The sequence below is a fragment of the Sclerotinia sclerotiorum genome, genomic scaffold (genome assembly GCF_000146945.2).
Source record: "Sclerotinia sclerotiorum 1980 UF-70 scaffold_32 genomic scaffold, whole genome shotgun sequence".
Lineage (NCBI taxonomy): Eukaryota > Fungi > Ascomycota > Leotiomycetes > Helotiales > Sclerotiniaceae > Sclerotinia > Sclerotinia sclerotiorum.
The window spans coordinates 50,643-77,208 of record NW_001820804.1 but is presented as its reverse complement, the minus strand read 5'-3'; the positions used below and the strand labels follow the sequence as shown (position 1 = coordinate 77,208).

The 26,566-nt window shown below is 41.2% G+C and overlaps 13 protein-coding genes across 13 annotated transcripts; 8 read left to right on the top strand and 5 right to left on the bottom strand.

The window, feature by feature from the left end:
* Window positions 1–1,571: 1,571 nt before the first annotated feature.
* On the top strand, window positions 1,572–2,814 carry SS1G_14321 (hypothetical protein; the record flags this gene model as incomplete). The annotated part of the gene is made up of 2 exons (XM_001584658.1): window positions 1,572–1,827; window positions 1,913–2,814. The coding sequence occupies 2 exons, from the start codon at window positions 1,572–1,574 to the stop codon at window positions 2,812–2,814; spliced, it is 1,158 nt and encodes a 385-aa protein (XP_001584708.1).
* A 1,305-nt stretch (window positions 2,815–4,119) lies between these two features.
* SS1G_14320 (predicted protein) lies at window positions 4,120–4,602 on the top strand (the record flags this gene model as incomplete). Its single annotated transcript, XM_001584657.1, has 1 exon — window positions 4,120–4,602. The coding sequence occupies one exon, from the start codon at window positions 4,120–4,122 to the stop codon at window positions 4,600–4,602; it is 483 nt and encodes a 160-aa protein (XP_001584707.1).
* A 278-nt stretch (window positions 4,603–4,880) lies between these two features.
* SS1G_14319 (predicted protein) lies at window positions 4,881–5,551 on the top strand (the record flags this gene model as incomplete). The annotated part of the gene is made up of 3 exons (XM_001584656.1): window positions 4,881–4,982; window positions 5,253–5,390; window positions 5,438–5,551. 3 exons carry the CDS (start codon window positions 4,881–4,883, stop codon window positions 5,549–5,551), a joined length of 354 nt encoding a protein of 117 aa, XP_001584706.1.
* A 1,598-nt stretch (window positions 5,552–7,149) lies between these two features.
* SS1G_14318 (predicted protein) lies at window positions 7,150–8,245 on the bottom strand (the record flags this gene model as incomplete). Its single annotated transcript, XM_001584655.1, has 3 exons — window positions 7,150–7,636; window positions 7,773–7,801; window positions 8,171–8,245. 3 exons carry the CDS (start codon window positions 8,243–8,245, stop codon window positions 7,150–7,152), a joined length of 591 nt encoding a protein of 196 aa, XP_001584705.1.
* A 1,027-nt stretch (window positions 8,246–9,272) lies between these two features.
* Window positions 9,273–9,700, top strand: SS1G_14317 (predicted protein; the record flags this gene model as incomplete). The annotated part of the gene is made up of 3 exons (XM_001584654.1): window positions 9,273–9,450; window positions 9,501–9,641; window positions 9,687–9,700. 3 exons carry the CDS (start codon window positions 9,273–9,275, stop codon window positions 9,698–9,700), a joined length of 333 nt encoding a protein of 110 aa, XP_001584704.1.
* A 2,171-nt stretch (window positions 9,701–11,871) lies between these two features.
* Window positions 11,872–14,171, bottom strand: SS1G_14316 (hypothetical protein; the record flags this gene model as incomplete). Its single annotated transcript, XM_001584653.1, has 6 exons — window positions 11,872–12,190; window positions 12,254–12,607; window positions 12,682–13,039; window positions 13,282–13,538; window positions 13,592–14,011; window positions 14,077–14,171. The coding sequence occupies 6 exons, from the start codon at window positions 14,169–14,171 to the stop codon at window positions 11,872–11,874; spliced, it is 1,803 nt and encodes a 600-aa protein (XP_001584703.1).
* Window positions 14,172–15,251: 1,080 nt separating this feature from the next.
* SS1G_14315 (predicted protein) lies at window positions 15,252–15,401 on the top strand (the record flags this gene model as incomplete). The annotated part of the gene is made up of 1 exon (XM_001584652.1): window positions 15,252–15,401. One exon carries the CDS (start codon window positions 15,252–15,254, stop codon window positions 15,399–15,401), a length of 150 nt encoding a protein of 49 aa, XP_001584702.1.
* A 180-nt stretch (window positions 15,402–15,581) lies between these two features.
* SS1G_14314 (predicted protein) lies at window positions 15,582–16,023 on the bottom strand (the record flags this gene model as incomplete). Its single annotated transcript, XM_001584651.1, has 2 exons — window positions 15,582–15,710; window positions 15,931–16,023. 2 exons carry the CDS (start codon window positions 16,021–16,023, stop codon window positions 15,582–15,584), a joined length of 222 nt encoding a protein of 73 aa, XP_001584701.1.
* Window positions 16,024–19,090: 3,067 nt separating this feature from the next.
* Window positions 19,091–19,602, top strand: SS1G_14313 (predicted protein; the record flags this gene model as incomplete). Its single annotated transcript, XM_001584650.1, has 2 exons — window positions 19,091–19,165; window positions 19,225–19,602. The coding sequence occupies 2 exons, from the start codon at window positions 19,091–19,093 to the stop codon at window positions 19,600–19,602; spliced, it is 453 nt and encodes a 150-aa protein (XP_001584700.1).
* Window positions 19,603–19,999: 397 nt separating this feature from the next.
* SS1G_14312 (predicted protein) lies at window positions 20,000–20,380 on the top strand (the record flags this gene model as incomplete). The annotated part of the gene is made up of 1 exon (XM_001584649.1): window positions 20,000–20,380. One exon carries the CDS (start codon window positions 20,000–20,002, stop codon window positions 20,378–20,380), a length of 381 nt encoding a protein of 126 aa, XP_001584699.1.
* Window positions 20,381–20,665: 285 nt separating this feature from the next.
* Window positions 20,666–20,854, bottom strand: SS1G_14311 (predicted protein; the record flags this gene model as incomplete). Its single annotated transcript, XM_001584648.1, has 1 exon — window positions 20,666–20,854. One exon carries the CDS (start codon window positions 20,852–20,854, stop codon window positions 20,666–20,668), a length of 189 nt encoding a protein of 62 aa, XP_001584698.1.
* Window positions 20,855–22,159: 1,305 nt separating this feature from the next.
* SS1G_14310 (hypothetical protein) lies at window positions 22,160–22,867 on the bottom strand (the record flags this gene model as incomplete). Its single annotated transcript, XM_001584647.1, has 1 exon — window positions 22,160–22,867. One exon carries the CDS (start codon window positions 22,865–22,867, stop codon window positions 22,160–22,162), a length of 708 nt encoding a protein of 235 aa, XP_001584697.1.
* A 1,819-nt stretch (window positions 22,868–24,686) lies between these two features.
* Window positions 24,687–25,866, top strand: SS1G_14309 (hypothetical protein; the record flags this gene model as incomplete). The annotated part of the gene is made up of 2 exons (XM_001584646.1): window positions 24,687–25,243; window positions 25,305–25,866. The coding sequence occupies 2 exons, from the start codon at window positions 24,687–24,689 to the stop codon at window positions 25,864–25,866; spliced, it is 1,119 nt and encodes a 372-aa protein (XP_001584696.1).
* Window positions 25,867–26,566: the final 700 nt, after the last annotated feature.

Genomic DNA, 26,566 nt, shown 5'->3' with positions numbered 1-26,566 from the left:
ATTCCAGAACTCATCAAGAATCTTCATGTGCACAAAGTACCAGAAACCAGCCTCATTAGTGTTACGTCCAAAACGATTAGTATGTCACATGACCATAAAACATGTGATGGAACGGTGAGGAACGAACGTTTCTAGGAACAACCAGGAACGCTCGTTCCCAGGAACGACGATTCCTAGTTAACCATAGGCACGAAGGACTATATAATCAAGATGGATTTCTTTTGTATAGAGCTTCGTGCTCAAGATCAATCATTTAGTATACTCTACTATTAGTTACGAATTGCATATCATTATTGTCATTACTTCAAGTCCCTGCTTGACGCCTAGTTATAAACCTACTTCGAGAGCCTAGAGCACTTCCACGTGATCTAGACGGCAAACCTCGTAACAATTAGTGGAGTACAAAAGTGGAGACCGGTAGTTCGCGAGATGACGAGTTCAATCGCTTGGCATTTAGAGACATGCGACGACAACCCCGCTTTCATCCAATGAAACTTTGTGATTTTTATTCTCCTTCTTTGTATATTCGTGGGGTTTTTAGTTGTTGGGTATGCGTACAGAAGTTTGGGTTGGTGGTTTTGGGGATTGCGTACGACGCTTTGGAGAGGATTGGTTTGCGTTGGATGGATGGGCTTCCTAGGGTGGATATGGGGTAGTTGTGGCTAGAATCGGCCTAGAATTGGTTTTTCTTGGGATATTCGATAGATTCCCTAGAATGGTGTTTTGCTTGGTAAATCTAGATTTTATACCACATGGATTAGGATGTTGTTCGGCAAGGCTTATCTTAGTGCTTTTGTTGCAAAGTAATGTTGGCTTTTACTCCTCTATGCATTTTGAGGAAGCCAGGTGTGATTTAGATTGGAGTTTAGATATTACATCTGCTGAAAGTCTCGACTTATTGTTTGACCTCCGGCACTGGCCTCACTGGGGTACATAGGTCGGTAAATTACAGTAGTATTGTACAAGCTCAGTTAACTTCCCCCCTCACGGATAATACTTGCGCGTCCTGACCTTTTGACAGGCCCTGTACCAAGAATTATATTGGTTTTACAGCTATTTTTACTGGTTCTTGATGAGGTTATCCCCATCATAGTGCATGTGCATTTTTAAGCGACGTAATATGTCCCATGGGGAATTCTTCATCATCGAGGCCCCGGAAGAAGAAGGGGTTATGGTGGACGGCAACCATATATTTGAGTGTCTTTGAACCAACCATGAATGAGATATTTCGAAACTGCTCGACTGGGATGAACTGTGCTTACGAAGTTCATTGCGAAGACCGCAGGGCTTTACATTGCCAAGACTGTATGGACTACTGACTATGCTGGTGATGGTGGGTATCAGTGACATTCATGGTGACGAGGGGTCAAACTGATGGTGATGATGGTAAATGGTGTATTCATAGTTATCGTATGATTTCAGAAGAAAGACTCAGTATTTCGAGAACATAAATAAGACCTTGAGATCTCTCTTTATTGCCATCATCATCCTCTTCATTTTCACTTCCACTTCACACTTCAAACTTGAATAGAAGCATTCTCTCTGATTTTCGATTCACATCGATCATCAATATGGTTCAAATTTCCAAAATTGCTCTTGCTCTTTCAGCAGCTTGCATTACATCTGTCATTGCTCATCCAGGCGAACACCATGATGACCATGCTATCGAGCGAGAAATCTTCGCCCGTGATATAATGGCTTCTGCTGCCAAAAGGTCGCTCGACTCTTGCTCTGGATCTTTGAAGCATCGTCAACTTGCGGCACGATCCGTTGCTCGTCGTGCAGAGGCTGCTCGTTCTCTTCGAGCTAAGCGAGACATCAAGACTTGTGAGTAAACACATTTGCAACAGTTCCACTTGAAAGCTACATCTATTAAATTCTACCGACGATCAATACTAATCTGAGGCAATAGTGCCCAAGAAGTTCCGTCGTGATCTCGCCACACTTGAGGTTTACGAAGCTATCAACCACAATGAAACTGGTGTGCTCGATTACAACTTTGACACACCCGAATCCACCATCTTTGCGGCTAACACCTCGTGCATTCTAACTCCTGCCAACACGGATGGTCCTTACTATGTTCTCGGCGAAAGTATCCGTCAAAACGTGACCGACGGACAACCCGGTGTCCCCCTCCACCTCGAAGTGCAATACATAGACATAACAACCTGTGAGCCCGTCCCAAACATCTACATCGACATTTGGAATGCGAATGCCACCGGTGTGTACGGCGGTATCAACGTTACAGGAAATGTAGCCGACGGAGGTTGGAATTCTACTTTCCTGAGAGGAATCCAAGCCACTGATTCCGATGGAGTCGCAACTTTCGATACCATTTTCCCAGGCCATTATCGAGGACGCGCAACCCACACTCATTTGCTCGCCCACACCAACGTTACTGTTTTCCCCAACAACACTATTCAAGGAGGAGCCGTAACACACATTGGACAACTTTTCTATAACGAAGTTCTCCGTACCGCAGTCGAGGCTACATATCCGTACAACACTAATACTCAACAAGTCACCAGCAACGCCGATGACAGATGGTCCGTTATCCAAGCCGAGAATGATTTCGATCCGTTTCCCGAATTCATGTATTTGAGTGATGATGTCACGGATGGATTATTGGCATGGATTCAAATTGGTATTAATACAACGGCGGATTGGTCTAATAATTCTTACTACAGTGTTGCTGCAACTCTCCAAGCTGATGGTGGACACCAGAGTTCTACTGGTAGCGGTTTCTTTGGTGGTGGAGGTCATGGGGGTGGTAATGGAAGTGGCCCGGGTAATGGAACCGCACCACCACCTTAAGCACCTCGGAGTTGATTTCAGGTTCGAATTTATTTAAGCCTGATGTTACTACAAATCAGAGGTTCAAGTACGGTAACGGAAATACAGGGCCACTGTTGTCCGTTCACCGCATGTTAGATAGATCAAATATACCTTTTGGCCTATCTTGGCATATAGCAAGAAAAATTCATCTATGCATGAGTGATGATTTGGTGATTTTTGACTCTTATGATAAACGATTGATATTATTTAGAAGCCTGTTTAGCTATGTATGAAAAACTTACTCTTCTTCTATTCCACCATGATTATGCTTTTAGGGGAAAAAAAAAGATGCTGGATAAATACAATGTTTAAATACTGTAAAATGAATATTAAAACGGTTGAACCTTCTTCATCTTTTAAGGTTATCGCGCAAACAAATCTTTGGAAAGAGGATCAGATATATGGAACTATTTCTCAAGCTTTGAGTGCAGAGTGTACCAACCCCGAAAGCTATGAACAAATGAGCGAAAAAAGATCCGCTTCCAACCCCTATTGGTAAGAGAAGCCTCAACGATTCGTTGGGCTCCAGTGATTCATGGAGTTTATTTTGTGCAAGGAGGATCCTAATAGAATCATTATTTTCCTTTCTGAAATTTTAGAATTAAGAATAACCACGATATTATTTTTTCAAGTAACTTTGGTGAGATTTTTAGAGTTCAACTATCCATATTGAACATATGAAGATCGGTATAATAAATAAGAAATGAACCCCGCTTTCTTATGGTTATATTTTTTTACTGCAAGAATTTCTATAACCTACTTTGTACTTGCCAAGGATTATGCTGAGACATCTCACCGTATATTATGCCAGATCAAAGTTTTCGGTCTTCTTAACTATACAAATCATATCGTAATCCACATTGCAAGTTCGTGATAAGGTTCTGTTGCTTTTATCGGTATTCTTAATGCTATCATCGTCAGTTGTTGAAAAATCGAGTAATCTAGGGGTATGGATGCTGTAATCCACTATAATTGAGTTTCGATCGAACAAATGCAGATAAAGGCCTGTAGACTAGTGCCTGAATATCCAATCGGAGAACAACTCAAACTCTATTTAATGTATTCTAACCATTATAGGCTGTTTAGGCTTGTTTCGAGCATATACATAAAGTTTACAGGGGAGAGAACAGCATGATTTACCCTGTAAGCCGCATTGTCTCACTCCTTTCTGGTGGCTGTCATATAAGTACGCTCCCAACCTCAATGTTCAACAAAGAAAGCGAACATCGACTAAATCAATCATTAACTTTACCTACTTAAACCTACCAACTTCAATCACCCAACATGAAATTCACCACCATTTCCCAAACTCTCCTCCTCGCTTTCTCTCCTCTCGCCATCTCCGCCACAACCCCTACACAAGTCTCCGACCCCGCGTCTGTATGCTACAACTCTCCAGTCCCCACTCCATCACCAATCAACACGAACCGCACCATTCCATGGGGTACCCCCTCCTACACCCTTCCTAATGGAACAACATGCTGTGATTCCCTTGATCAAGTCCGCGCCGGAATTAACGACATCAACGCCCAACTCGTTGACCTCCTAGCTCAAAGAGCTGCATATGTACGAGAAGCGACGAGATTCAAGGCAACGTTGGGTGATGTGAATGTGCCGAGTAGAAATCAGGAGGTTATTGATGGAGCGGTAGCGTTGGCGAATCAGACGGTGCCGAGATTACCGGAGGAGATCGCTAGGGGTGTTTTTGAGGCGATTATTAATGAGAGTGTGCCGTTTGAAGAGTGTGTTTGGGCGATTTCTTCTTAAAGGGTGGGAATGAAGGGATGAAGAAATGAAGAAATGGTTGGGGAAATCGTCGCGGGATCGCTAATGAAAACGAGCGGGAATGAGGGTGGATGCGATTAGTATTAGTCAAAATACTGTGTAGAGTTGTGATCACGGGAATGTTGAAATCGATGAAAAATGATATGATAAGAAATTATTCTATTATATAGCTTTCGAATTGTGATGTGGTGTAGATGCGAAGATCGATTGAATTGGATGTGCTGTGGCAATGAGTGCGGGGTGGCCACTGACTGTTTCAAATGACATATGGATATGCGGGTGTTGTAGCTATCACACTGCAATGGATGTTAAACTCAATACCGTTCGACTTGCTGTATCAATCGAAAGAATTGAAGATCGATGTATTTTCAGAGTATTGAAAGAGACTAGGGTGAACAGATGACGGGAAATCGTTCGTCAATAATACACATACATACGGCCGTCATCACAGCAGGCCTCTTGAAAGATGCAACAACGGATTGAAGGAATTGGTTTTTGGTTGTTGGATTTATGCTTCACGAACAAAACAACATCATATCCTCAAATTTAACAATATCACGGTATACACTTCGCCCAAAGAAGATAGAGGCTTGCAGGGTACATCTAATACAGAGACATACTACAGTCTCTAGAGGATTAAGGATTGCGCTTTCAATTCCAACCAAAAGAGTATTCCTACGGAATACAGTAATATCATGGCACATACTTTATTCATCACGGATAGGTTTCAAGAAATTAGAATCAGTGCAGACATGGGGCGATATGGTACTGTATGTGATATCTTCACCTACTGTCGTGATAATCCGGCTTTTTTCAGTGGTTTGGTCTGCTCGAAGCTGGATTGTATTTAAGAACTGTGCTCTCGGTGCAGTTTAAACGCAAACAAGATAACTCAGTTGAATGTAAGACTATCATGGCACATACTTGCTAAAGACGTGTAGCATTGAAGTATATGTCAAGTGCAAGCCTCGTGCTTGAACTTTGCTAATTGAAGGTTTCTTGGGTGAATGTTACATTATCTTGTACATTTACAAATAAGTTTACCATAACCATTGGTGCTGAGCATGGATATTGCCCTCATATAAAGCTTGAGGACTTTCGGGTCTCAGAGTCCGACAATATCTTGGTTAGAAAGTGAGAAAAGGTTTGAAATAAACATAATGAATGTGTTTCGAGTAAGTAGAACAAGAAAATTTTGGGGTAAGTTGCCTTGGTCTTTGCATGGTCTAACTAGATATAATCACGTTAAACATGCATGGCTAGAAGAAAGATGAGATTGCAATAGGACGCGTTTCTGTTGCAATTGAGATGGAAAGTTTTTGTACATAAATTCGGAAATGTTTGGAGTGAATTTGGAAAATTTCCAGGTAGGTTTCCTCGATAAGTGGCCTTTATTGATCAAAAGTTTGATGGGTGTAGACCATTACACCAATCTCCTGTTTTGTGGTTTGGAGCTAGGTAGATCGTAGCATTAAGCGAAAGTTCGTGATGAAATTATCGAGGACGGTTGGTAGGGCTTAACCTCAGTTTTAGTAATACGGATGAATTTTTTGGTAGTCCTTTGGTATTTACTTTCTCAATTTTACAACGATGCCTTCTTTCTCATCGTAATTTCAGACCGCTTAGCAGTCCTGAAATGCTTTCTCTTCCGGAAGATAATTGCGTGTTGTGATCATTTTGTGCCCATGCATTCATCGGTATGATCGAGGGAAATACGCAAGGCAAGATCCACTAAAGAACACCACAACAGTCGATGATCCACGGTAGCAGACTTTCTACTCAAATTGAAATGTCATATTTGCATCTTACTTTGTCATCTAGGATCAATGACGAAGAAAAGAGGAACCTCGTACAATTTCTAACAGGAGTCGTAGCTAACAAGTACAACTTTAGAAAAGGAAATTTTCACAAGTCTGCTTGCTGATGTGAAGTCCAGACACACATATGTATAACTTCAAACACACATATATATAACTTCAAGAAAGAAACCCTTGCGGAAGTCCGCTAGCTATTGTCTTAAGTAAGACTCCAAAGCTCTCTCAACTACCTTCAATAGTCATACCTTGATGAGGATATGGGTCGTAAGGATGTCTCATGTACACAATTTGAAGAAATGCTCTGAATGGGGATTCTAGCCTCAATATGGCAGTGGCTGATCAATCATTGGTTTTTCGGCACTTGTGTGGCTTGAAATTTATGGAGGAAGGCACAGACTCACCAGCATTTCACGATAGGCAGCATATTTACATGTCTTTGATTCATCTCCAACTTGATTTTTTTTATCTGTTCCTAAAAATATTTCTTGCGCATCGTCCCATTCAGATCATTTCGGACACTACTGCTGCCATAGAGCATAAATGTGGCGCTGACTCGCATGATTGGGAACCTTCAATGGATGTCGAAGTTAATGATTTTAAAATATCCTTTAGTTATATTGGGGTAGTTTCTCTATTTTTCGTTATGCTCGTTATGCTCGTGATACATTTGTGTTGCGGATCAATTCCTGCCCTCATACCTCTGTTAACATCTTTAATCTTCCTCCTCAACATAATCGTCACTATCCTCGTCTTCTATTCCCTCATCCTCCTCTGGCTCCTCGTCAACGTCTGTCTCCTCTTCGCCATCATCGCCATTATCATCATCGTCGTCATCATTATCATCATCATCGTCGTCATCATTATCATCATTATCATCATCATCGTCGTCATCATTATCATCATTATCATCATCTTCACCGTCTTCATCATCTCCATCTCCATCTCCATCTCCATCTCCATCTCCATATTCATCTCCATCTTCATTGTCATCATCGTCATCACTGGCATCATCTATGATGTTTGGAGCCCGAGGATCAAGCGAGCCGACCTCAACCATCATCTGAATATTGAGATTGCCTGTCTCATGTAAACTCTCGTATAACCAAGTGGGCACCTCATCCAACTCTATTCTAGTCTTTCCTTCTTTCTCCGCGATATCATCTTCCAAGGCTTGTTTTTCCTTAGCATCTTGAATTTTCCTGGAGGCAATTAGAGACTTTAAGATCTGAAGGTTGCGACGCTGCTTCTGGTATAGGTTGAGCTCGAGATTTACCCCAGTCCATCGAACAAATTTTGTCCTTTGATTCACATCAATGTTAAAACTTCGTTATGTACATCGATATTTCTCTGAAACTTGAGCACCACTTCTCAGTGTTAGACCACCAGAAGAACAATTCCCAGGGATTATTGAGATTGGCCGTTGAGTGTGAACAATCACTGACGGCGATTCGCTCTACTCCAGTAGCATTCATGACACAGCGGAAAAGCTCAAAAGCTTCAGGTGTCCACAACATCTCATTTACTGGGCAGATTCGGTCGCATCTCGGATTGAAGTAAAGCGACTGAATCTGATCGAAAGGTCCCTTGCATCCCTTATGCCGCAAGAGCTTGGCTAAATTGTTCTCTGATTTTTCCCATTCCCTTGATCTCCAATGAACGCTCAATGCTGTGATATTTGACTTTGCTTGTGCACTGTATATCTCGAAGGTATTTCCGACAACCCTGCAGCTTACAGGTACATTTCGAGGTACACCGGTGTCTGCCGTCTCCCAGATTTTCTCGAACAACTCTAGTGGTATGGTTTGCATTGTCGTTGGATTAGGGCCATGATACATCTGAGGGGGTGAAAGTGGAGGGGAAACCTGGGTTGCACTTTGGGTTTCGATGGAATTTATTTTTATTCTATTGTTCGTTGCTTTAGGAAGAGAGAAAAGGCAGTGATGGTCAAAAGTATGATTAGGATCAACGCCGCTTGTTAGAGGAATTTTGTGACCCCGACGACAGTAATAGGAGTCTCGTTTATCTAATGGAATCTGGATAGTTTATCAGGGTACCAAGTATGTTTTAGGAAGAAGATTTCCAAAGAAGATGGTGGTGACAACAGGTAACTCTAAGATCTATTTAAACCTTTACTCATCGAGAACGTATTGCATAATCCCCAGAGGGGCAAAAACGCCGTATTTGATGAGTTTTTGTCGCTATTTTGATTATATACAACAGCTAATTGTGAGTTTTAACTATTCTGAACCAAGCGAGGGGTTCATGAACCTGCGCAGCCATTTGCTTAGCATCTTTCCTACCCTAAGGTATAGTGCTATCAAATCAGATGTTCTAACTCGGACACCGTATGTTTTATATAATCCTAAGCAGTATCAGCAAGGCTTTTGAATGATTTCGCATGTCACGTACGATAAAGGACCATGAGATTTGGGTATTTTGACTCTAAGCAAGGAGTTAATGAACTCGCTCGGCCACTCATTCCGTAGGATCTACACCGTATATTGTAGTTTGGTGCTATTAATAGGGGTTTTAACTTCGCTCCAGGTTGATTCCATGATATGAACATTGACCGTGAATCTCAGGCTTCTACTTGAATAGGGCTGTTGTACCAAATTCAAATTTGAACATGCTCATGGTGCAATATATCCATCCCAATTTTTGGTTTAATCGGCAATCGACAGTTTCTGCTCTGTTGGGCACTGTACCACCCAAAATTTTGAAGTCTGTCTTAAACTCTTCTTCGTTATCCTTAAACTTTCGAAGATTGCAATCAGTGACTACAGCACGGAGTTCTCAACGTTCAAATTGAACACGTGGCAGATTTAGGAGAATAGTATGGAGAAATGGAGCGCAGATGTCAAAGAAACTTTCTACTACATCACAATCAAAAGATTGAACACTGATGTAGAACTATCATTTGGACCCGTTGAGGTTTTCCAATCTCGTTTCCCGCTCTTACGGGGGGGGGGAGGGGGGGGCACAAGCATTTGGACCAAAAAGCCGCTAGAAGGGGGTTTAATGAGATTATCGAACTTTATCCTAACCAGAAGATTAAGGATATAGCAGCCGAAAAGGAAGGTAGACCAAGGATCAAGGTCCCTGGTGTTGGTCAATGGCTGTTCAATTTTCAGAGTGACTACTTGGTCCCCAAACCGCAGCTCATGATTGAGACTCGTAGTATTACTAATTTATTTCCTAGCTGGGGTGAGTACCAGCATCCAGCACTTCGCTAATAACAGCATTTCCAAGGGCAGTGTGGCTAGGGTACTTCCGTCTCTTTTGTTTACGCATAACTCATATGTACTCCGATTTAGTTCCGCATGATATGATTAGATTCATATTCCGGATGCAAGATCGACTCTAATATCTTCTTCGCAGTTCCTCATATTTTCACGTTGATTCCAATGTAACATAATATTTTGAGGATTAGATACCTACAAAGCTTTCAACCACCTTTCTAAGACAAAAGGTTACGGAGAAAATTGTTTTAATGGAGGTACTACTAGACTATTACTTGAGTAAGAATACTTTAAGGGGGATTGCTGGCAGATAAATTGCTGAAGGTGCCCATTAAGGAAGGACTGTTGAAAAGGTGCGATGGAAGTGCATGGACAAAAAAGTAAAGGCAGAACGAAATTAACTGAAGTCACAATACAATCAATGATATACGACTCTGTGAACTCTAAGGTCGTGGAGTGACATGGCTATGTATATTTAGGAACTTTGGTGTAAATTAAATAATCATAGTGTCTATGTACCTCTTTTCACTTTATCTATTATCTAATAGTATTGATGTGACTGTCTTGTAAAAGTATTCTCATAAGCAAATCTATAATCTTAAAAGGGTATTGGTTCCCAGAGATATAGAGATGTACATAGGGTACCCTGCGCAAGTTAGATACGACACAGAAGTACCCGAAAACTAAGCTAATGAGAAGTGATGAGGAGGAAATGCGCATTTTGAGAGAATAAGGGGTGTGAAATTGAAGACTTTCCTACCCCTATAAATCTTTCTTGTGGTTGGTAACAACAAACAATCTATATAAATGTTTCACACGTGAGATTTTGACTGAGTCACCTATCATTGTAAGAGTTCTGGACTTTCCTTATCGCTGTTACGAGGTTTGCCGTCTAGATCACGTGGAAGTGCTCTAGGCTCTCGAGGTGGTTTATAACTAGGCGTCAAGCAGGGACTTAAAGTAATGACAATAATGCAATTCGTAACTAATAGTAGAGTATACTAAATGATTGATCTTGAGCACGAAGCTCTATACAAAGGGAATCCATCTTGATTATATAGACCATCGTGGCATGCGTCCCAGTGCTCCCAGTTGTCCCAGTTGTACTGGGACAGCTGAGCCTACTGGGATCCTCATATCACATGATGCTAATCACGTGATGTTAGGTATGTGAGATCCGTCGTAACATTTAAAAACAAATTTTGAATAAAATATTAAATATTTTTGTTTAATTAATAAGATCTCTATTAAGTGACGAAGTTTATTTTGAAATTCTAGAGAGCAGTCAGTTATTTATAATTGGTTTTTGTTATCAATATAACAAGTGTTCTTGAAATATACGAATCATGCTGCACATTTACAATTCAAACTGTTGGGCTGGCTCCTGTGTCCTTGTTTACTGTCGTGCTTTTGATATAGATTCACACTCCGGTATAAACAAACTCTCGCTTCGAAATTCAAACTTCACTCTTCACAAAGTAAAATACACCACAGAAATAATTTGGTAGGGTGGGCATAGGTTAACTTTTCTTCTGTCACGAATCACGATTATTATAACACAATAAAAGCAAGTACGGCGGTTTGGGCCGCTGTTTCCGAGGAGGTCCTTATCGATAAGGAATCCTAGGACAAGTGTCCTAGGATAAAATGTGTCCCAGGATAATAATCATCCTAGGACAAACCATTTAGGCAACCGTGATGGCTTAGGACAAGTGTCCTAGGACATTATTCGTTCTAGGATAAACGTCCTAGGATAATATTTGTCCCAGGACAATTATCCTAGGAGTTATATTATCCCAGGAGACGAATTGTCCCAGGATTAGTGTCCTGAGGCCAATAGGAGATCACGTGACATGCTAGCTCTGCTAGCCAGCTAGCATAGCTAGCACTCAAGGAAACGACGAGTATATAGTTAGAGTAGTTTCTTAGTATAGGAGCTTCGTGCTCAACTTAGTTATCAATTAGTTTACCTACATTCTACTTGATCTAGTAACGATTTCACTTCTAAGTGAATACCAGTGATAAAGCCTTAACCCACAACTACCAACCAGACGAACCTTAGGCAGCCGCTGCCTCCAGTACAGCATCGTTACATCTTCCTGCAATCATATGTATCCTTCATCTATCTCCCCAAAATAGATACGCTGTCCCCACAAATTCCTGCTTCCGCTCTATTATCCATTAAATAAATCGTCTCAAGTATTGATCTCGGCACTTTCCTTCCCACTACTCTTATCCGGCTCCACCTTCTCAATCTGTTCGGGGCTTCCCGAATTTTTCGTATCGGGCGTTCTGAAATCAGACGTCTCGTCAAAATGATAGAGTGGCTCTAGTACTGCATTTTTCCTCATGAATACATATCGTTGAACCCAATATGGAAGGGTTTTGGTGATTTGATATTTCATGAACGTGCGGGTTGGGATGGCGAAAATGTAGTCGAGTTCTTCTAGGGTGCGTTGTTTGGTTTCTGGGACAAAGAGGAATATCATTACGAAGGCGACGATGTTGAGTCCTCTGTTTGGTGTGGTGTCGTGTTAGTTGGATTTTGTATTTTGGGGAAGATGGGGAGCAACATACGCGTAGAATGAGAAAGCTCCCACGGGATGGAATGTTTCTAAAATCTTAGGGAAAGAGATTGAGAGAACGGCTGCCCAGAATAAACATGTTGCAACGGCCCAGCCCATTCCTACTTCTCTGTGTGATAAGGGGAACACTTCCGCTGAGTATGTGAAAGGAACAGGTCCTTCTCCTGGTGAGTAAAATGCGGCGAATATGTAAATAAATGTCGCGATGAGTCCAATATGCGCAGTTAATTTCTCATCGATGAGGAAGCAGAGACCAGCTGCGAGGAGAGACCAAGCCATCTGTGGAAAGGTAAAGAGAAGTAGAGAGCGTCGACCAAAGGTGTCAATAGTCCAAATAGCTGGCCAGCTAGTTAGTGGGCACATCATTAGCATCATGCTACTGAAGTATTAGGTTTGGGCAAACTCTTCAGAAAGACTTACGCGAAGACGAAATTAACCAATCCAAATCCAAAACTTGCAATCAGAGCGTTCTTTTCACTAGTACCAGCCTGCTTGAAAATAGTCGAAGAATAAAACGAAATAATGTTGATACCGCACATCTGCTGGGCAATCATCACAGTGAACGATGCAAGCGTTGCTCTTCGTACACGGGGAATGGTGAAGAGTTGGATGAATCTACTGACGTAGTTGGTTTTACCAACGATGGCTGCTTCGATTTTGAGCTGACAGTCAATGAAGTAGAGATCACGAGCAGCGAAAAGATCGTGCTTCCGAAGTCGGCAAAGAGAATCGTAGGCTCTTCTATATTCTCCTCGTTTCATCAACCACCGTGGAGATTCTGTGGTAATTGTTAGTTGATTGAAAAATTGAAGAATTTTAAGGATAGGATAATACTTGCCTGGACAGAAGAAAATCAAAGCCGCAAGAGGCAGAGCTGGAATAAATGCAGAGCCAATTTGAAGTCTCCATGCAATCTTTCCTGTATTAATGACGACCAAATTCTGGAGAAATGTCAGCTAAATGATCCATCGTTCGGTTGGAACGAGCTACTACTTACTGCAGCAAAACCTAAGAAAATACCAAAAGCGGTCCACATTTGCCATGACATAACTAATGCACCTCTAATCATAGCTGGGCTATTCTCCGCGGCAAAAATTGGCACCGTGCTTCCTTTCAGACCCATTCCAATGCCGAGAATTATACGACTAAGAAAAAGAGTTCCCCAAGATTTTGAAAAAGCTCCTCCAATGGGAGTAAAGACACAAATGATAGCTGCAATAAAGATTGTACCACGACGTCCGAACCAGGCATTGAAAGGATCGCTAAGCCAACATCCCCTATATCCAAATTAGTCACGATAAACTGTCAAATGAGCATAATCTTGACTCACAAAAAAGCAGACCCAATATATGGAGCTGCGTTAACCAAACCCACAAGCCAATTATCACGATCGTGGTGAGGAGAAGCGGGGTTATCTCCCTGACCGATACCAAACTCTGTTGGAAATGAAAGATTCGCTCCATTACTACCCGTCTGATCCCAACCTTGGACCGCGGCGCCGAGAGAACAGGTAATAATTGTCAAATAAAGCGTCCTTGGATGACTCCATCTATGCGCCGCTTCATATCGTAAAGCCACTTTCTCTTCTTCCTCCAATCTCTCTACGCTTTCGAAACTCCCTGGATCAGCCGCTACCAAGGCACCTTTCTCGAGCAAAGGGAGGATATCGTTGAGATCGTTGGCTTGTGCGAATTCTCCTACGTCTCGGATGATAGTCGCTTCTGATAATCCAGCTAAAGGATTTTGTATTCTATAAGTGGGTAATTAGCGAATGGTCCAGTTACACGGGAACTGAAATAATTGACCAAAACTTACTTGGCGGTAACATTTTTATTCAAGTCTACATGGGTAGTTGGGTGAGCATGTTCAACAGTATTGACATGGTCAATCTGATCCTTCGCTGAAGTCATTTTGCCGACAAGAAAGGAAACACAGCCAAAATAAAAAAGGACTTAGGGAAAAGCTGGGGAAAGCTGGGGAAAGCTGGGGAAGTGGATAAGCAAGTAGAAGAAAATTGGGGAAATCATGAGCCTTATATATAATCTTATGCGCTCTTGATTTGGTTATCATCCAACCTTCCGCTCCTTCAAAATGTAGCTACATCTGCCTAGGTTACATCCTTGTACGGTGCATGCATGCAAGGTAGACAGCAATACCACGTTCTTGTTGACAGTTGACCAACCAAAACTATGAAACCCTAGTACAAGATCACCAGTCAGAGTCGGCACGGCCGAGAAGAAAAAACATGATAAAGTGCCCCCAGGAATCTAACCTCCAGTCTTAGAATTTCCGAGGTAATCTTCACGGGAAATGGGGAAAAATACCATTTTGAAGTTCTAATGCAAGCTTAGGTTACATTCACTAGGCTGAGCTAGAGCAATTTCAAATAGATATGGCGCGCGCCCCCAGTCAGCCCTCAGATTGTGGCGCGATTTAATAAGCCAAAGCAACGGACTACCACTAGTAAGCTTTCGGAATATGCAATGCTTATAATTCTTGAATTAACTCCAATCCTATAATTTCATGTCAGGTGTACAAAAATGAATGTATAATATTTTGAGCGATGAATATAAAATATTACGAATTCATTCCTTGATCTCTATAACTAGATAAATAGATACCTACATGATAAATAATTCAAAACTGTCAGATTGGTTTGATAATGGGAATAGTTACGATTTGTAGTGATCGGCAAGACCTACTCCGCAGAAGAACCTTGTTCTAATGAAGAAGCACGTGGTCTACAGAGTTCTATATTGGGTCATGACATTCTCTGTAACACTTCAAATTGAATTAATTCAGGATATTTGTAGGTATACTTGAGTGACGGAGGTAAGCAAAAGGTTTTATCTGATATTTCTATTTTATCACAAGTGATTTTTATGAACTGTTGATTTCCGTTACCATAAAGTCATGAATGACATTTGGAACATACTCAATAAGAATTTTGTTTGTACGATAAAAACTAATGGACCCCATGGTACGAGATTATGTGTGTACAAGGAACGTACACGAGCATGAGAAGGATCATCTTCCTTGGCTATGACTTCACGGACAAGATCGTCGGTCCATTACGGACTAAAAACGTTCTGGTCGGTAAGGTCGGACACTCATCTCGGGCGGGTTCAAAAGAAAACTAAAACTCTCAATCGGTTGCTTATTACTAAAAGTTGACGGGGAAGAAGATTTGTCAAGATCAGTGCAGTGAAGTAGTGTACTGTGGCATTTCTATAACGCTTGACGGAAGCATCCTTCAGCGAATTTCTGAGCTACTGAGGCTACTCCACGTTAAGTCACCGAATGAGATGAAGATCGTCAACTCAAATCCATGCCTTATCTTTTACCCCATGGAGGTCAAAACCCCAGTAAAGTTTCTTCAAAATCCCCACAATTACCCCAGCAAAATTGCCATTTGGCACACTGGGTCGGTGCCTATGAGCTCGCTTAGCCTTGATTAGGTGGCTCAGGTATCAGATTACAGGCCTCTTGTAGTGATAAGATCCTGTAACGCCCTATAGCCGCATCAAAACCCAAGTTCCCCCGTCCCGAGCGCACTCCTTCAGTAAATACATCGTGCTGCTTTCACCATCTCGCAAAGTTTTAATCCTTCACGACTCATTTGTTTATCGCCATCGCCATCGCCATTGTGGGAAAGTCATCCCATGTTACTGAATCCAACGAATGGGATCCAAAAGTATCGGTGAGGCTTATCGGGTAATCGCGTGGCCAAAATGTTGGAAATATAAGCTCTAATTGTTTCATTTTAAGATGGAAATGGCTGGTGCAAAGCTGCGCCGCATTATCATCATGCCTACAAACAAGTTTTACACAAGAACATGCAATTATCACACACACGTGATAGTAGAATGGTAGTTCAAATTGGTAGTAGAACGAAAAGATAATGCTTAATTATGGTCATTTGCGTTCAGTTACATATTCGGGTCAGTTCGGGGTATGTTATAGGCGGGTTCTGTTAGAGCTTGGAGATAGGGATGCGAGGCAGGGAAAAGAGCTTGTGGTCTAAATATTGAGGCAACAAGTCTATCTTTGTGTTACGAGGTTTGCCGTCTAGATCACGTGGAAGTGCTCTAGGCTCTCGAGGTGGTTTATAACTAGGCGTCAAGCAGGGACTTAAAGTAATGACAATAATGATATGCAATTCGTAACTAATAGTAGAGTATACTAAATGATTGATCTTGAGCACGAAGCTCTACAAATGAAAACCTATCCCTTTATATAGAACTTCATATTCTACTGTATTCTTTTGGATCCCTTGGATCTATTGGATCTAGAGTTTAATTATCTAGATCCCCTAGATCCTCTAGATCCTTAGATCCATCACGTGATTTCAATCAGAACATATGTCTGTGCTTGCTGAAGGTGGGGAGACTCTACGAACCGATTACCATAAAATTTTGTATGTGAATCGGTTTGCTTTTTCACGGGGTCTGAGCTCATATGGACAGGTTGACTGTTACTACGTAACAAAAAGTTAGAGGCTTGGGGATATAAATATTTTATATTATATTATGTTAAAAGGAATGACCTTACACAGGGAATAGTGGGAAGCTGATAGGGCAGAACTTAGGTAATATTGGTCTAGTGTGTCAATCACTCTTCATCTAAGTTCTACGGAAGTGCGAAGCTCTCCTACAGAGAGCTTCTCAATCTAGTCCTAATAGGACTAGTGCCCTGTGCACGTGCTGCGCAGGAACCATTCATTTTAACATATTATATTATTAACAACTAAAGAAATATAATAATTAAAAAACAATTGAACTTCCTCTCTTTTGAAATAATTAAAGAAGTAAAGAGGGAGTGAAATGTAACGATTCTGTACTGGGGGCAGCGGCTGCCTAAGGTTCGTCGGTTGGTAGTTATAGGTTAAGGCTTTATCATTGGTATTCACTTGAAAGTGAATTCGTTACTAGATCAAGTAGAATGTAGGTAAACTAATTGATAACTAATTTGAGCACCAAGCTCCTATACTATGAAACTACTCTGACTATATACTTCTGAATGCTATTGGATAGCCTGGATAGACTGGTCTATCCAGGCTATCCATCACGTGATACTCCTATTTGCCTCAGGACACTAATCCTAATGGTGAATCGTGACATGAAAAGAGAAAGTATTAAGATTATACTTTCTCTTTTTCAGACAAGGTTAATCTTATATAATACTTGCTATTTCGGGAGGAAGAATCAAATTCGTGATGATAGCTCGACATTATTTTATAACCATAGCTTTCCTAATTGTAAAGTTGAGGAGGGAAGATGATGGAAAACAACGGAATTGGTTGTACGCAAGAGATGAATAAACAATTGATTTCTGGAAGGGAAGGAGGAGCCCTGACCTTGGGTCTAATGGCAAAGGACTTTGTGATCATATGACTATAGACTAGCTACCTACTACCCATCAGAAAGTCAGCTTTCTCACAACATGTAGAAATCGGCAACAGGTATGAGATGAATTCTACACCTATAGAACACCCAGGAATCATAATACTGTGTTCACTCTTTTCCTATGCCTCCATTCCTTGTTGATTGTAGAACAAGCTGGATCGTGTCCTTTCATCTTCAATTTTGTATTATTTATCAATTCCTGATACCGAGAAGTTAAACCCATGTGCCATAAAATATCGGTCCCTCACATGATCATATTTCAATGCTAGGACCTTTGGAAATGACATTCATTCAACCAACTATAAGAACCTGACAAAATACCCTCCTCTTTAAATACAAGTTTGCTCTTTCTCATTCCAGAGACAGTGCTAGCAAGCGAATTTTGGAAATGACTTGCATGATAAACACGATGCCCGGCAGTTAATTTCATTGCTAGTAGCAGCCAGAATGTTTAGTGGTGACATCACGAACTATTTCTTTGGTGAATTAGCTGTGGAGAGTGTGCTAGGAACAGTATGTCCCTCATCACTACCTCCAAAGAAACTTGAAAGTCACTCGGAAGTCTTTCGCCTTTATTTAACGATTAACTAGATGAGAAAATCGTCTCCTATTCGGCTTACTGTGAATTGAACGAGCCCTAGTTCCGTCCAAGTTTCCTCCTCAGGCTGCTTGGTCTTGTTTAGCGTGCTTGTAGTATTGTTATATGAGTTTGTAATGTCTCTGAGTAAGTTTACGATGCTTCTATATTGAGCAGGGTTTATTGTCTAGCAAATTCCTGTTCGTATTTAAGAACCTTAGTGTGTTGCTGACAAAGACACACAAGTCTCTTGCGAAGTTCTTTTGTGAATACCCCTTGTTTTCAGAAAGTACCTCAGAGGCATGATACCTTCTCTACCTTCTAGAAGCTCATCCATTCCTTTCAAACCTTTCGTGAAGAACGTCGAGCTGTCAGCAGCTATGCTATCTATTGATTCCAAAAGATCTTCATATCATATTGGTTCCGACACAGCAGAAGACTCTGATGCTATGATACTTCATCTGAGGCCAGGTAAGTCTCGGGCTTGATGGTTTATGCGTTGTCTGGAACTCTAAGCCGAATAAATCAGAAGCCAAGGACTCTCAATTGGAGCTTAATGAAGTTTTAAAACCTGTCTCGAGTAAATCAGTAGCCGAAGACTCTGGACCTGTGCGGAATATGGATAGAGTATTGACTGTATCCATAAAGACACTCGTTTTGATAGTTTATCAACAACAGATCATCCAGCAGCAAACCATTCAGTGACGTATCATTTTCAACAGCAAATTATCCAAACAGTATATCATTCGAGACCCTATCATTCAAAAACATGGTGTTCAAAAGAATTTCATTCAGAAACATATCATTCAACTTTAACTCATTCAACAGTCGCAGGTCATTCAATAATATGGCAGGTATTGAAGAGCATTCAGGAGATGGCGGTACGTCAGTTCTGGAACCAATAAAACAACAACTGCAAAAGGTATGTACAAGAACAACAATTAGGGAAGTAGGAGGGGGCTAATGTAAGCTTTTTGGTAGAAAAAATCTACACCTAGATGGATTTTTGGGGTTGTTCTGCTAATATCAGTCTTCGGTGCACTCTTCGTCCTACCCCTATTCCTGTATGAGTGGGAAATAACACATTTCGCCTTTTCACGTGGTGTTGAAGGATACCAACCCCATGGATCACCCTCTTTCGAACAAACTGGAAACCACCATCCTTGTAAAGATGCCAAACCAGGTATTTTGGCTCAAGGCCTAATGCTTGTAAATATTGATGGCATGACAAGAGACCGGAAGATGTACATTGGGGAATCTCTTCCAGATATCTATGATCAATCACCTGTTCTACATTCTGCTCTAGTTCAATTACTAGAATATGATGCTATCGCAAAGGACTGTGCTCTCATTTTTTGATACTTCATTCCAGGCATGCACGAATCTAAGTATCACAACAAATAGAACAGCAACGGAAGTTAAAGAAAAGATCATCGCACTTGAGCAAATTATCCAACGCAATCGGGAGACACAATCCTGGGGACAGTTATTCAGATATTCGGAGGTAGCTACCATGCAGCTCATATCCAACATAATTTCACTACATATGGGTGTGGTTGGTGATATAGCAGACATGGAGAGACTGATTCTTCGGCAAGCATGAAAGACATTGACAGCATGTGGGATTTTAAGATCACATATTAAGGATTTTATACTTCGCATTGAGCGAACAGTTCAAAATTTGGAAATAGAGAGGAACAACCTTAAAAGAGAAATCGACATGAATGATGAGCCGGCTGTAACCTGAACTGCATGGATGCCTTGGAAAAGAAGCAGCCTTTTAGAATATGAAGTTGGCAATGAAGAAAGACAGGAGCAATTATCCATCTACCGGGCACGAACTCAGACATTAAATGTTGTCCGAAAATCCTGTATTGAATTGAGAATTATTCTGTACGACTTTACACTCCAGATCAATGTGCATTATCGAAACTGGCATTTACTGTCAAATAACGAACGAGAAGACTGCTTTTTTCCAACACTTCCCCCCTTGGAAGGAGTTTTGGACGGGGAAAGAAGATTATCTGGCTGGACCAGACAGGTTTTGAAGTGGGCGGACAATCAAGACGATTTTGCGGATGCAACAAAGAAGGCCGCAAAGAAGGCCGCAGATATAAATATGGGACGCACTGGTTGAGAGACACTACCTCAAAATTGTTTTTGTATTTTAGTCTTTTTGGGCATTGATTTTGTCAGCAACAATCTATGAAGCAGAGAGGTTATGCAAGCGGTGAGGCTATGCATATGTTAATGTTGGAGGATTTTCACTCATTTAAGAGGACGGATACACGGGTTAATTCTCGATAATGTCTACTAAAATGTCGATTGAACATAAAAGTTTCTGAATAAAGATGTCAAACCTTTTTCACTATCACTAAGATCATCTTGACTTGATACCTCTACTGAATCTTCCATTCCTTCATCACCCAATTAACATCATCAAAATTTCCTTAATCAAATAAACAATCATAAACACCTCCCCATTCTTTTTGTGCAACTCATATCCAAGATCACGGGCTGTGTCCCTAAACCAATTATCCCATTGCCCTTCATCCGCATCATCATCCCTCGCTTCATTACTGTAGAATTCTCTCCCAGCTACTATTTGCATATTCGATCATGCATAAATATATACTCTGTACAAAATCATAGCGATCAATAATAACATTCACTTCTAATTTGGACTCTCAGTATCACTTTGGGTATTTTACTCACTTGCAGTATCATGACGCAGTATTTTTTAAAACGCATGGAATAATTCTTGATTGTTAGGATGTATAGAAAGGTAAACACCAAGGCAATAACTCAGAAGCTAGTACATTGCGATGGCACATGTTACATGATGCTGTCCCCAAAGTAACTTAATAGGAAAAGCAAGAAATACAATTGACTGTGTAATGATTACAGCCTGCACACCACACATAATTACCGCAATTATCCATGCTGCAGCAACAACACACCCAGCCATTGATATAGTCTTGAATAACAGGGGCTGATTGATCATTAATCTCTCCAGTATCAGGCTGCTTGCAGGAGCTGATGGAAGGCTTGCATGCACTGAAACACATGTTTGCGGGAATAGCTTAACGAGATCTTGGCTTGATGCCGATGTTGATTATGCTTGTTATTAGCTTGGGCTTAGGGTTCCTAGGTTTTGATGGTGTAAAGTTGATGATGATATAGCTGTTGGGTGAGACGATAGTGTATATTTATGTAACAAGCCGGGAAGAGAACAAAGGAGAGACAATGGCACGACAGTGATAAACAAAGAGATGTCAATGAGCAATCGCCTTGAGAACGAGCGACAAAAGTGTAGGTTAGAAGAAATTGACCTTGTCTTGATCTTCCTTTTGTTTAGGGAGGATTAATGGAAACACCCCTCATCTTGAATGCGCCCGAAACACAAGGAAAGTAGAAGCGCTTCAGATTTCAGAATATTGGCGATTGATTGTGTGGAAGTGAAAGGGACATTTGCTGGAAACGAATGAAAACTTGTAGAGAGGCCAATGAAGAAAATGCGAAAATTTTGCTTCGTTCTATTTGCGCGCCTAGTCCATCGACATTAAAATGCCATTTAAATGTTACGGATCACCCTTCGGGCCAAAAAGGAACTCTCAAGAGTGTTCAAGATCGTAACAGCCTTACGGCAGACAAATACCAGAGAACTATTTCTTGGGATACGCCCTGTGGCGGAAGAGAAACTGACATGTACAGGAACACAACGAATGAGGCAGATGATGAAGGGAAAAGTTTTGTGGTGAGATAAAGACAGCAAAATTGAGTCAATCCTCTAGTGGTGTTCAAAATGTATCAGGTGCTAGGAGTGATAGTAACACATGACCATTGACCATCAAAGACAAATCGCGCCATGACAGCACTGACTACCAAAGTTTATATAGCACATCAAATTCAATAACTAAAGCCCAGACATGATTTTCGGATAGACTAAAAGAGTCTGAACATCCAAGTCATGTTTGTGAAAAGTCTCCAAATATATGCAGATTGCCTGGCACTCCAATGATGCACGTCTCCAAATCCACCAATGTGGAAATTGGCAAAGTTTTCCAAACCAATAGGCCAGTAACAAGAGAGCTCGAGGTTCTTTTTGGAAGAGCAATCTTTTGTATTGTGGATGCGTTTCGCCGACAAAAGCACAAAACTTCAAGATGACGGTAATATCAACGTCGACGTCGATGACATCTGACAATAGAGATACCGCAAGACGATATGGATTATCATTTGATTTAGAACTTGAATGCAAATCAAAAACTGTGATGAAAGCTTGTGGCAATGTCTCAAGGCGAATGTGTGTGGATAGTGCGGAAGTTTCAGGTGCTATCAATGTTCTGAATGCACTCGCTTTTTTGTCTTGAACCAGTTTCAGAATCTGCGACTTCCCGTATCCCATCACAAGCCAATTCAGATCTAAGGATGAAGGTGGAACCAGAGGCCATGCTTCTTGTGGGGTCCTTGACTCAATATTGCAGAACGCAATGAGACCAAGAAGAATCGAAGTTGCCCATAAAGCATCGCGTTCTGATGAGGATTCAATTGGGGCAGGTGACAATTTTCTGCTAAATAGTGATATACTTTGAGACCAATGAAAAGTTTCCGAGGGAGACATTCTTGTACTCTGCTCAATCGACAGGTGTCGGTCGTGCATTAGCGTAAATAACAGTAAAGCGTGCATCAAATATGGATGCTGTGGCGGGTCAGTAAAGCTTTGGGTAAATTTCCATGCTCGTACATACCAAACATGCTAGCTTGATGAACTCATTTTGATATATTTGGAGATTCCTGTCTGTCGTAATTGTGTAAACCGTTCTTGTCTGAAATCTATTCAATATCCCCAGATGTTCTTGGTCACTCAAATCGTACACATTGGTCTTGTGGAAGCCTCTCAAGCCTGGGTTAACAATGCTTGGCATCGTTTGGTTTAATGAGTAGGGAAGTCTGTGTTGAAGTGTCTCAAAAGTAAAGGATTTGTCAAGCAGCTGAAGTGCTGAAGTTTTTTGGTCGTAGTTGCAGAGAACTTTAAATTCTGTGCACCGTTTGCACATAGGTCTGGTCTCGTCACACTATCGCCAACCAGTTAAAACAAATCCCATTAGAATGGGATGAGATATCCAACTTACCTTGACCTTCCTTAGCTTACAGTTTCCACATCCACGGCGCGACTTTTTATGCGGCCTGATCTTCCGATTGTCCCCCTTTTCGGATATCAAGCGGGGAGCGCTCATAGCTCTGGATCAGATGGAAGTTCACAAACGGGTGGTGGAATTCTAAGTTATCCTAAGGGTCGCGCGAATATTGATAAGAAAGGAAAGTATTTGGACTGGCAATAATGCTCACGATATAAGTATTCCGAGGCGGTGTTTTGGTGGACACATCACACTGACGAGGAAATGAAGGGGGAATGATTTTAGGTTCGGTTGTGTTGGAAACGAGTTAACCTATCCCGGAAAGTAAATTTTCCTCTCCCTATCACGCTTGATATTGTTGTCCAGAGAGGTGAAAACTGTTAGCTTTAAAACTTAACCTTATACAATATTATGCAATAATCAATTTTGAAGCAATTACTACCAAAAAGCAATGAAATTATAATTGTGATATTAATCTTATTGTACATTCCAAGACAGCTTGCTTTCCCGGACAGATTGTTTTCCCAGACAATTGACTCTCCCGGACAACTTTCTTTCCCGGACTACGACGACAACAGCTGAGCTACAGAGATTGGCAAGATCTGGTTGCAAATGGTGTTGACGCTCTGACGATGGTGGTGGATTCCCACGTTTTACTTCATCCTCATCCTCATCTTCATCTGCATCCTCGGACTTCGGATTAAGGTTCACCGGTGCTTAACAAATTAAAGATTCACATTGACTGCATTAGCTTGGAGAGCGCTAACCTCTCTTCGCATTTGAAGTTTCTGCTAACCTACTTTAGTCATCAAGCCAATGACATGATAGGTAATTTATTAGTAATCACAAACTTGAATCCATCCCCATCCACAACTTCAACTTCACTACTCCGTACAGTCTAAAATCTACCGAACACTAACTTCATCTCGCATTTTCAGAAGATGGCAGCGATGACCTATCGACAATGTTCAAAGCATCTCAATCTAAGCTTCGAAACTTCATGAAATTATCGGACAAAATGAATATGATATCTCCATGCCATGTTCTCTCTTTAACGTGTGAAGCAATGGTAGGTAGGTATTGGGTATAAGTATATCTCATTCAGCTCACTTTGAGAACAGCAATCCTTTCATAGCACATCTGTTCCTCACTTCTCAGTCTTGCAGCTCTCGTTACCTACTCGCAAATCTAGACTTATCATCTTAGTCAATATTCACCTCTATCACCTCATCGCGGATCTAGACTTAACGTCTTAGCCCAGTATCCACCTCTCTCGCGTCCTCGCCCGTACCTCCAATCGGCATGTCTTCCTCGGCAAAGCTCTCCCCAAATTCCGCTGTATGGTTGAATCAATCTGCGAAGCTAGAAGTCAAACCCGCGCCTTATACTCGGCCCTCGAAGAATGAGATTGTTATAAAAAATGGAGCTATTGCTATTAACCCAGCAGATTGGATGAAACAAGATTTGGATGGCTTGCTATTCCCTTGGGTGAAATATCCATGCATTCTTGGATATGATGTATCTGGAGAAGTAGTTGAAGTTGGAAATAGTGTTACGCGGTTTAAGGTTGGAGATCGTGTCGTGGGCATGGCAATGGGAACCACAGAGCCATCGAATACTCCTACGCAAAGTGCTTTTCAGCTCTACACTGTTTTGTTGGAGAATATGACTTCGCCAATTCCGGATAATTTGTCGTATGAACAAGCTTCCGTTTTGCCTCTGGGAGTTTCTACAGCTGCTGCTGGGCTATTTCAAAAGGATCACCTGGCACTAGGATTGCCGTCGGTCTCCCCAAAACCAGCCGGGCAAACTTTGCTTATTTGGGGTGGTTCAACCAGTGTTGGCATCAATGCTATTCAGTAAGTCTTCTTTGTGGATCTAGGACTTCTTTCATGAATTTTCGTTAATTATAAACTTCAGGTTAGCCGTCGCAGCTGGTTACGAGGTCATTACTACCTCATCTCCCAAGAACTTCGAGCTGTGCAAGAAATTCGGTGCAAGTCAAGTGTTTGATTACAACAGCAAATCGGCAGTTCCTGATATTATAAATGCATTCAGAGGCAAGACTTGTGCTGGTGCAATGTCTATCGGGAAAGGAGCTTCAGATGCATGTATGGATATCGTCGATAAATGCAATGGTAAGAAATTTGTTGCGATGGTTTCTTATCCAATGTTACCACCACCGAAACGATTCATATTCCCGAGGTTCATTTCTACGTTCATTCTTTGGACGATTTCCAATGAGATCAAGAAAGTACTCCGAGGTATCAATAACAAATTCGTCGATGGCTCAACTGTGGTAATGAATGAGGTTGGCGAGGCTGTGTATTCCAAATTTTTGCCACAAGCGTTAGAGAAGGGTAGCTATATTGCGGCTCCTGAGGCGATGGTAATTGGAGAGGGATTGGGGCTCGTAGAAAAGGGGATGAAAATGCAGAGGAAAGGAGTTTCTGCTAAGAAAATCGTTATCTCGTTGGCATAGAGCTGGAGAAGATTTTTGGTTTTGCGTTCATTCACATACTTATTCAACTAATAATATTTTACCTCTTCTTTCAATTAGATGCGTCATATTCAAATGAAAATATGTTTCAAAGATACCTTCTACACCTTCCACACCTTCAACAAACACAACTAGCGGATATCCTAAATCATAATGCAAGTTTTGTTTAAAAGAGAGACTCTGGATTGACTAGCGAAACCCCCCTTCCCCCCACCCAAAAAACGAATATCCTAAATATGAATCAAATACGCGGTTGGAACCTCAGAAGGGGAACAAGAGTTACTAGCCGTGACGAAAGAAAACCTCAATGTCACAATGAATCAACAAGGGTAGACAGCAAGGTGGATATGGATGAAGAAAAGATTTCAGAACGCTATATGATGATGATGATAATGATGATGATGATGATGATGATTGATTGATTGATTACTAAATACTTGTAAATTATTCATTCACTAATGTTGAATTTTCAGAGAAGGATCACCCAGTATTAATTACCTAGGTAGGTGTGTAGGTGGTGATCTTAGATATGGCGGTTCAATAATCAGATGAGATGTCGATCCTGGATATGATTGAGTTTTAGGATAATGTGAGGATCTTGTGTTATGCTGCTTGGATTGTTCTTGATATATATGGTAAAGGTATGTGTTCTTTTTTTTTCTTTTTTGAGGGAGAGAAGTGG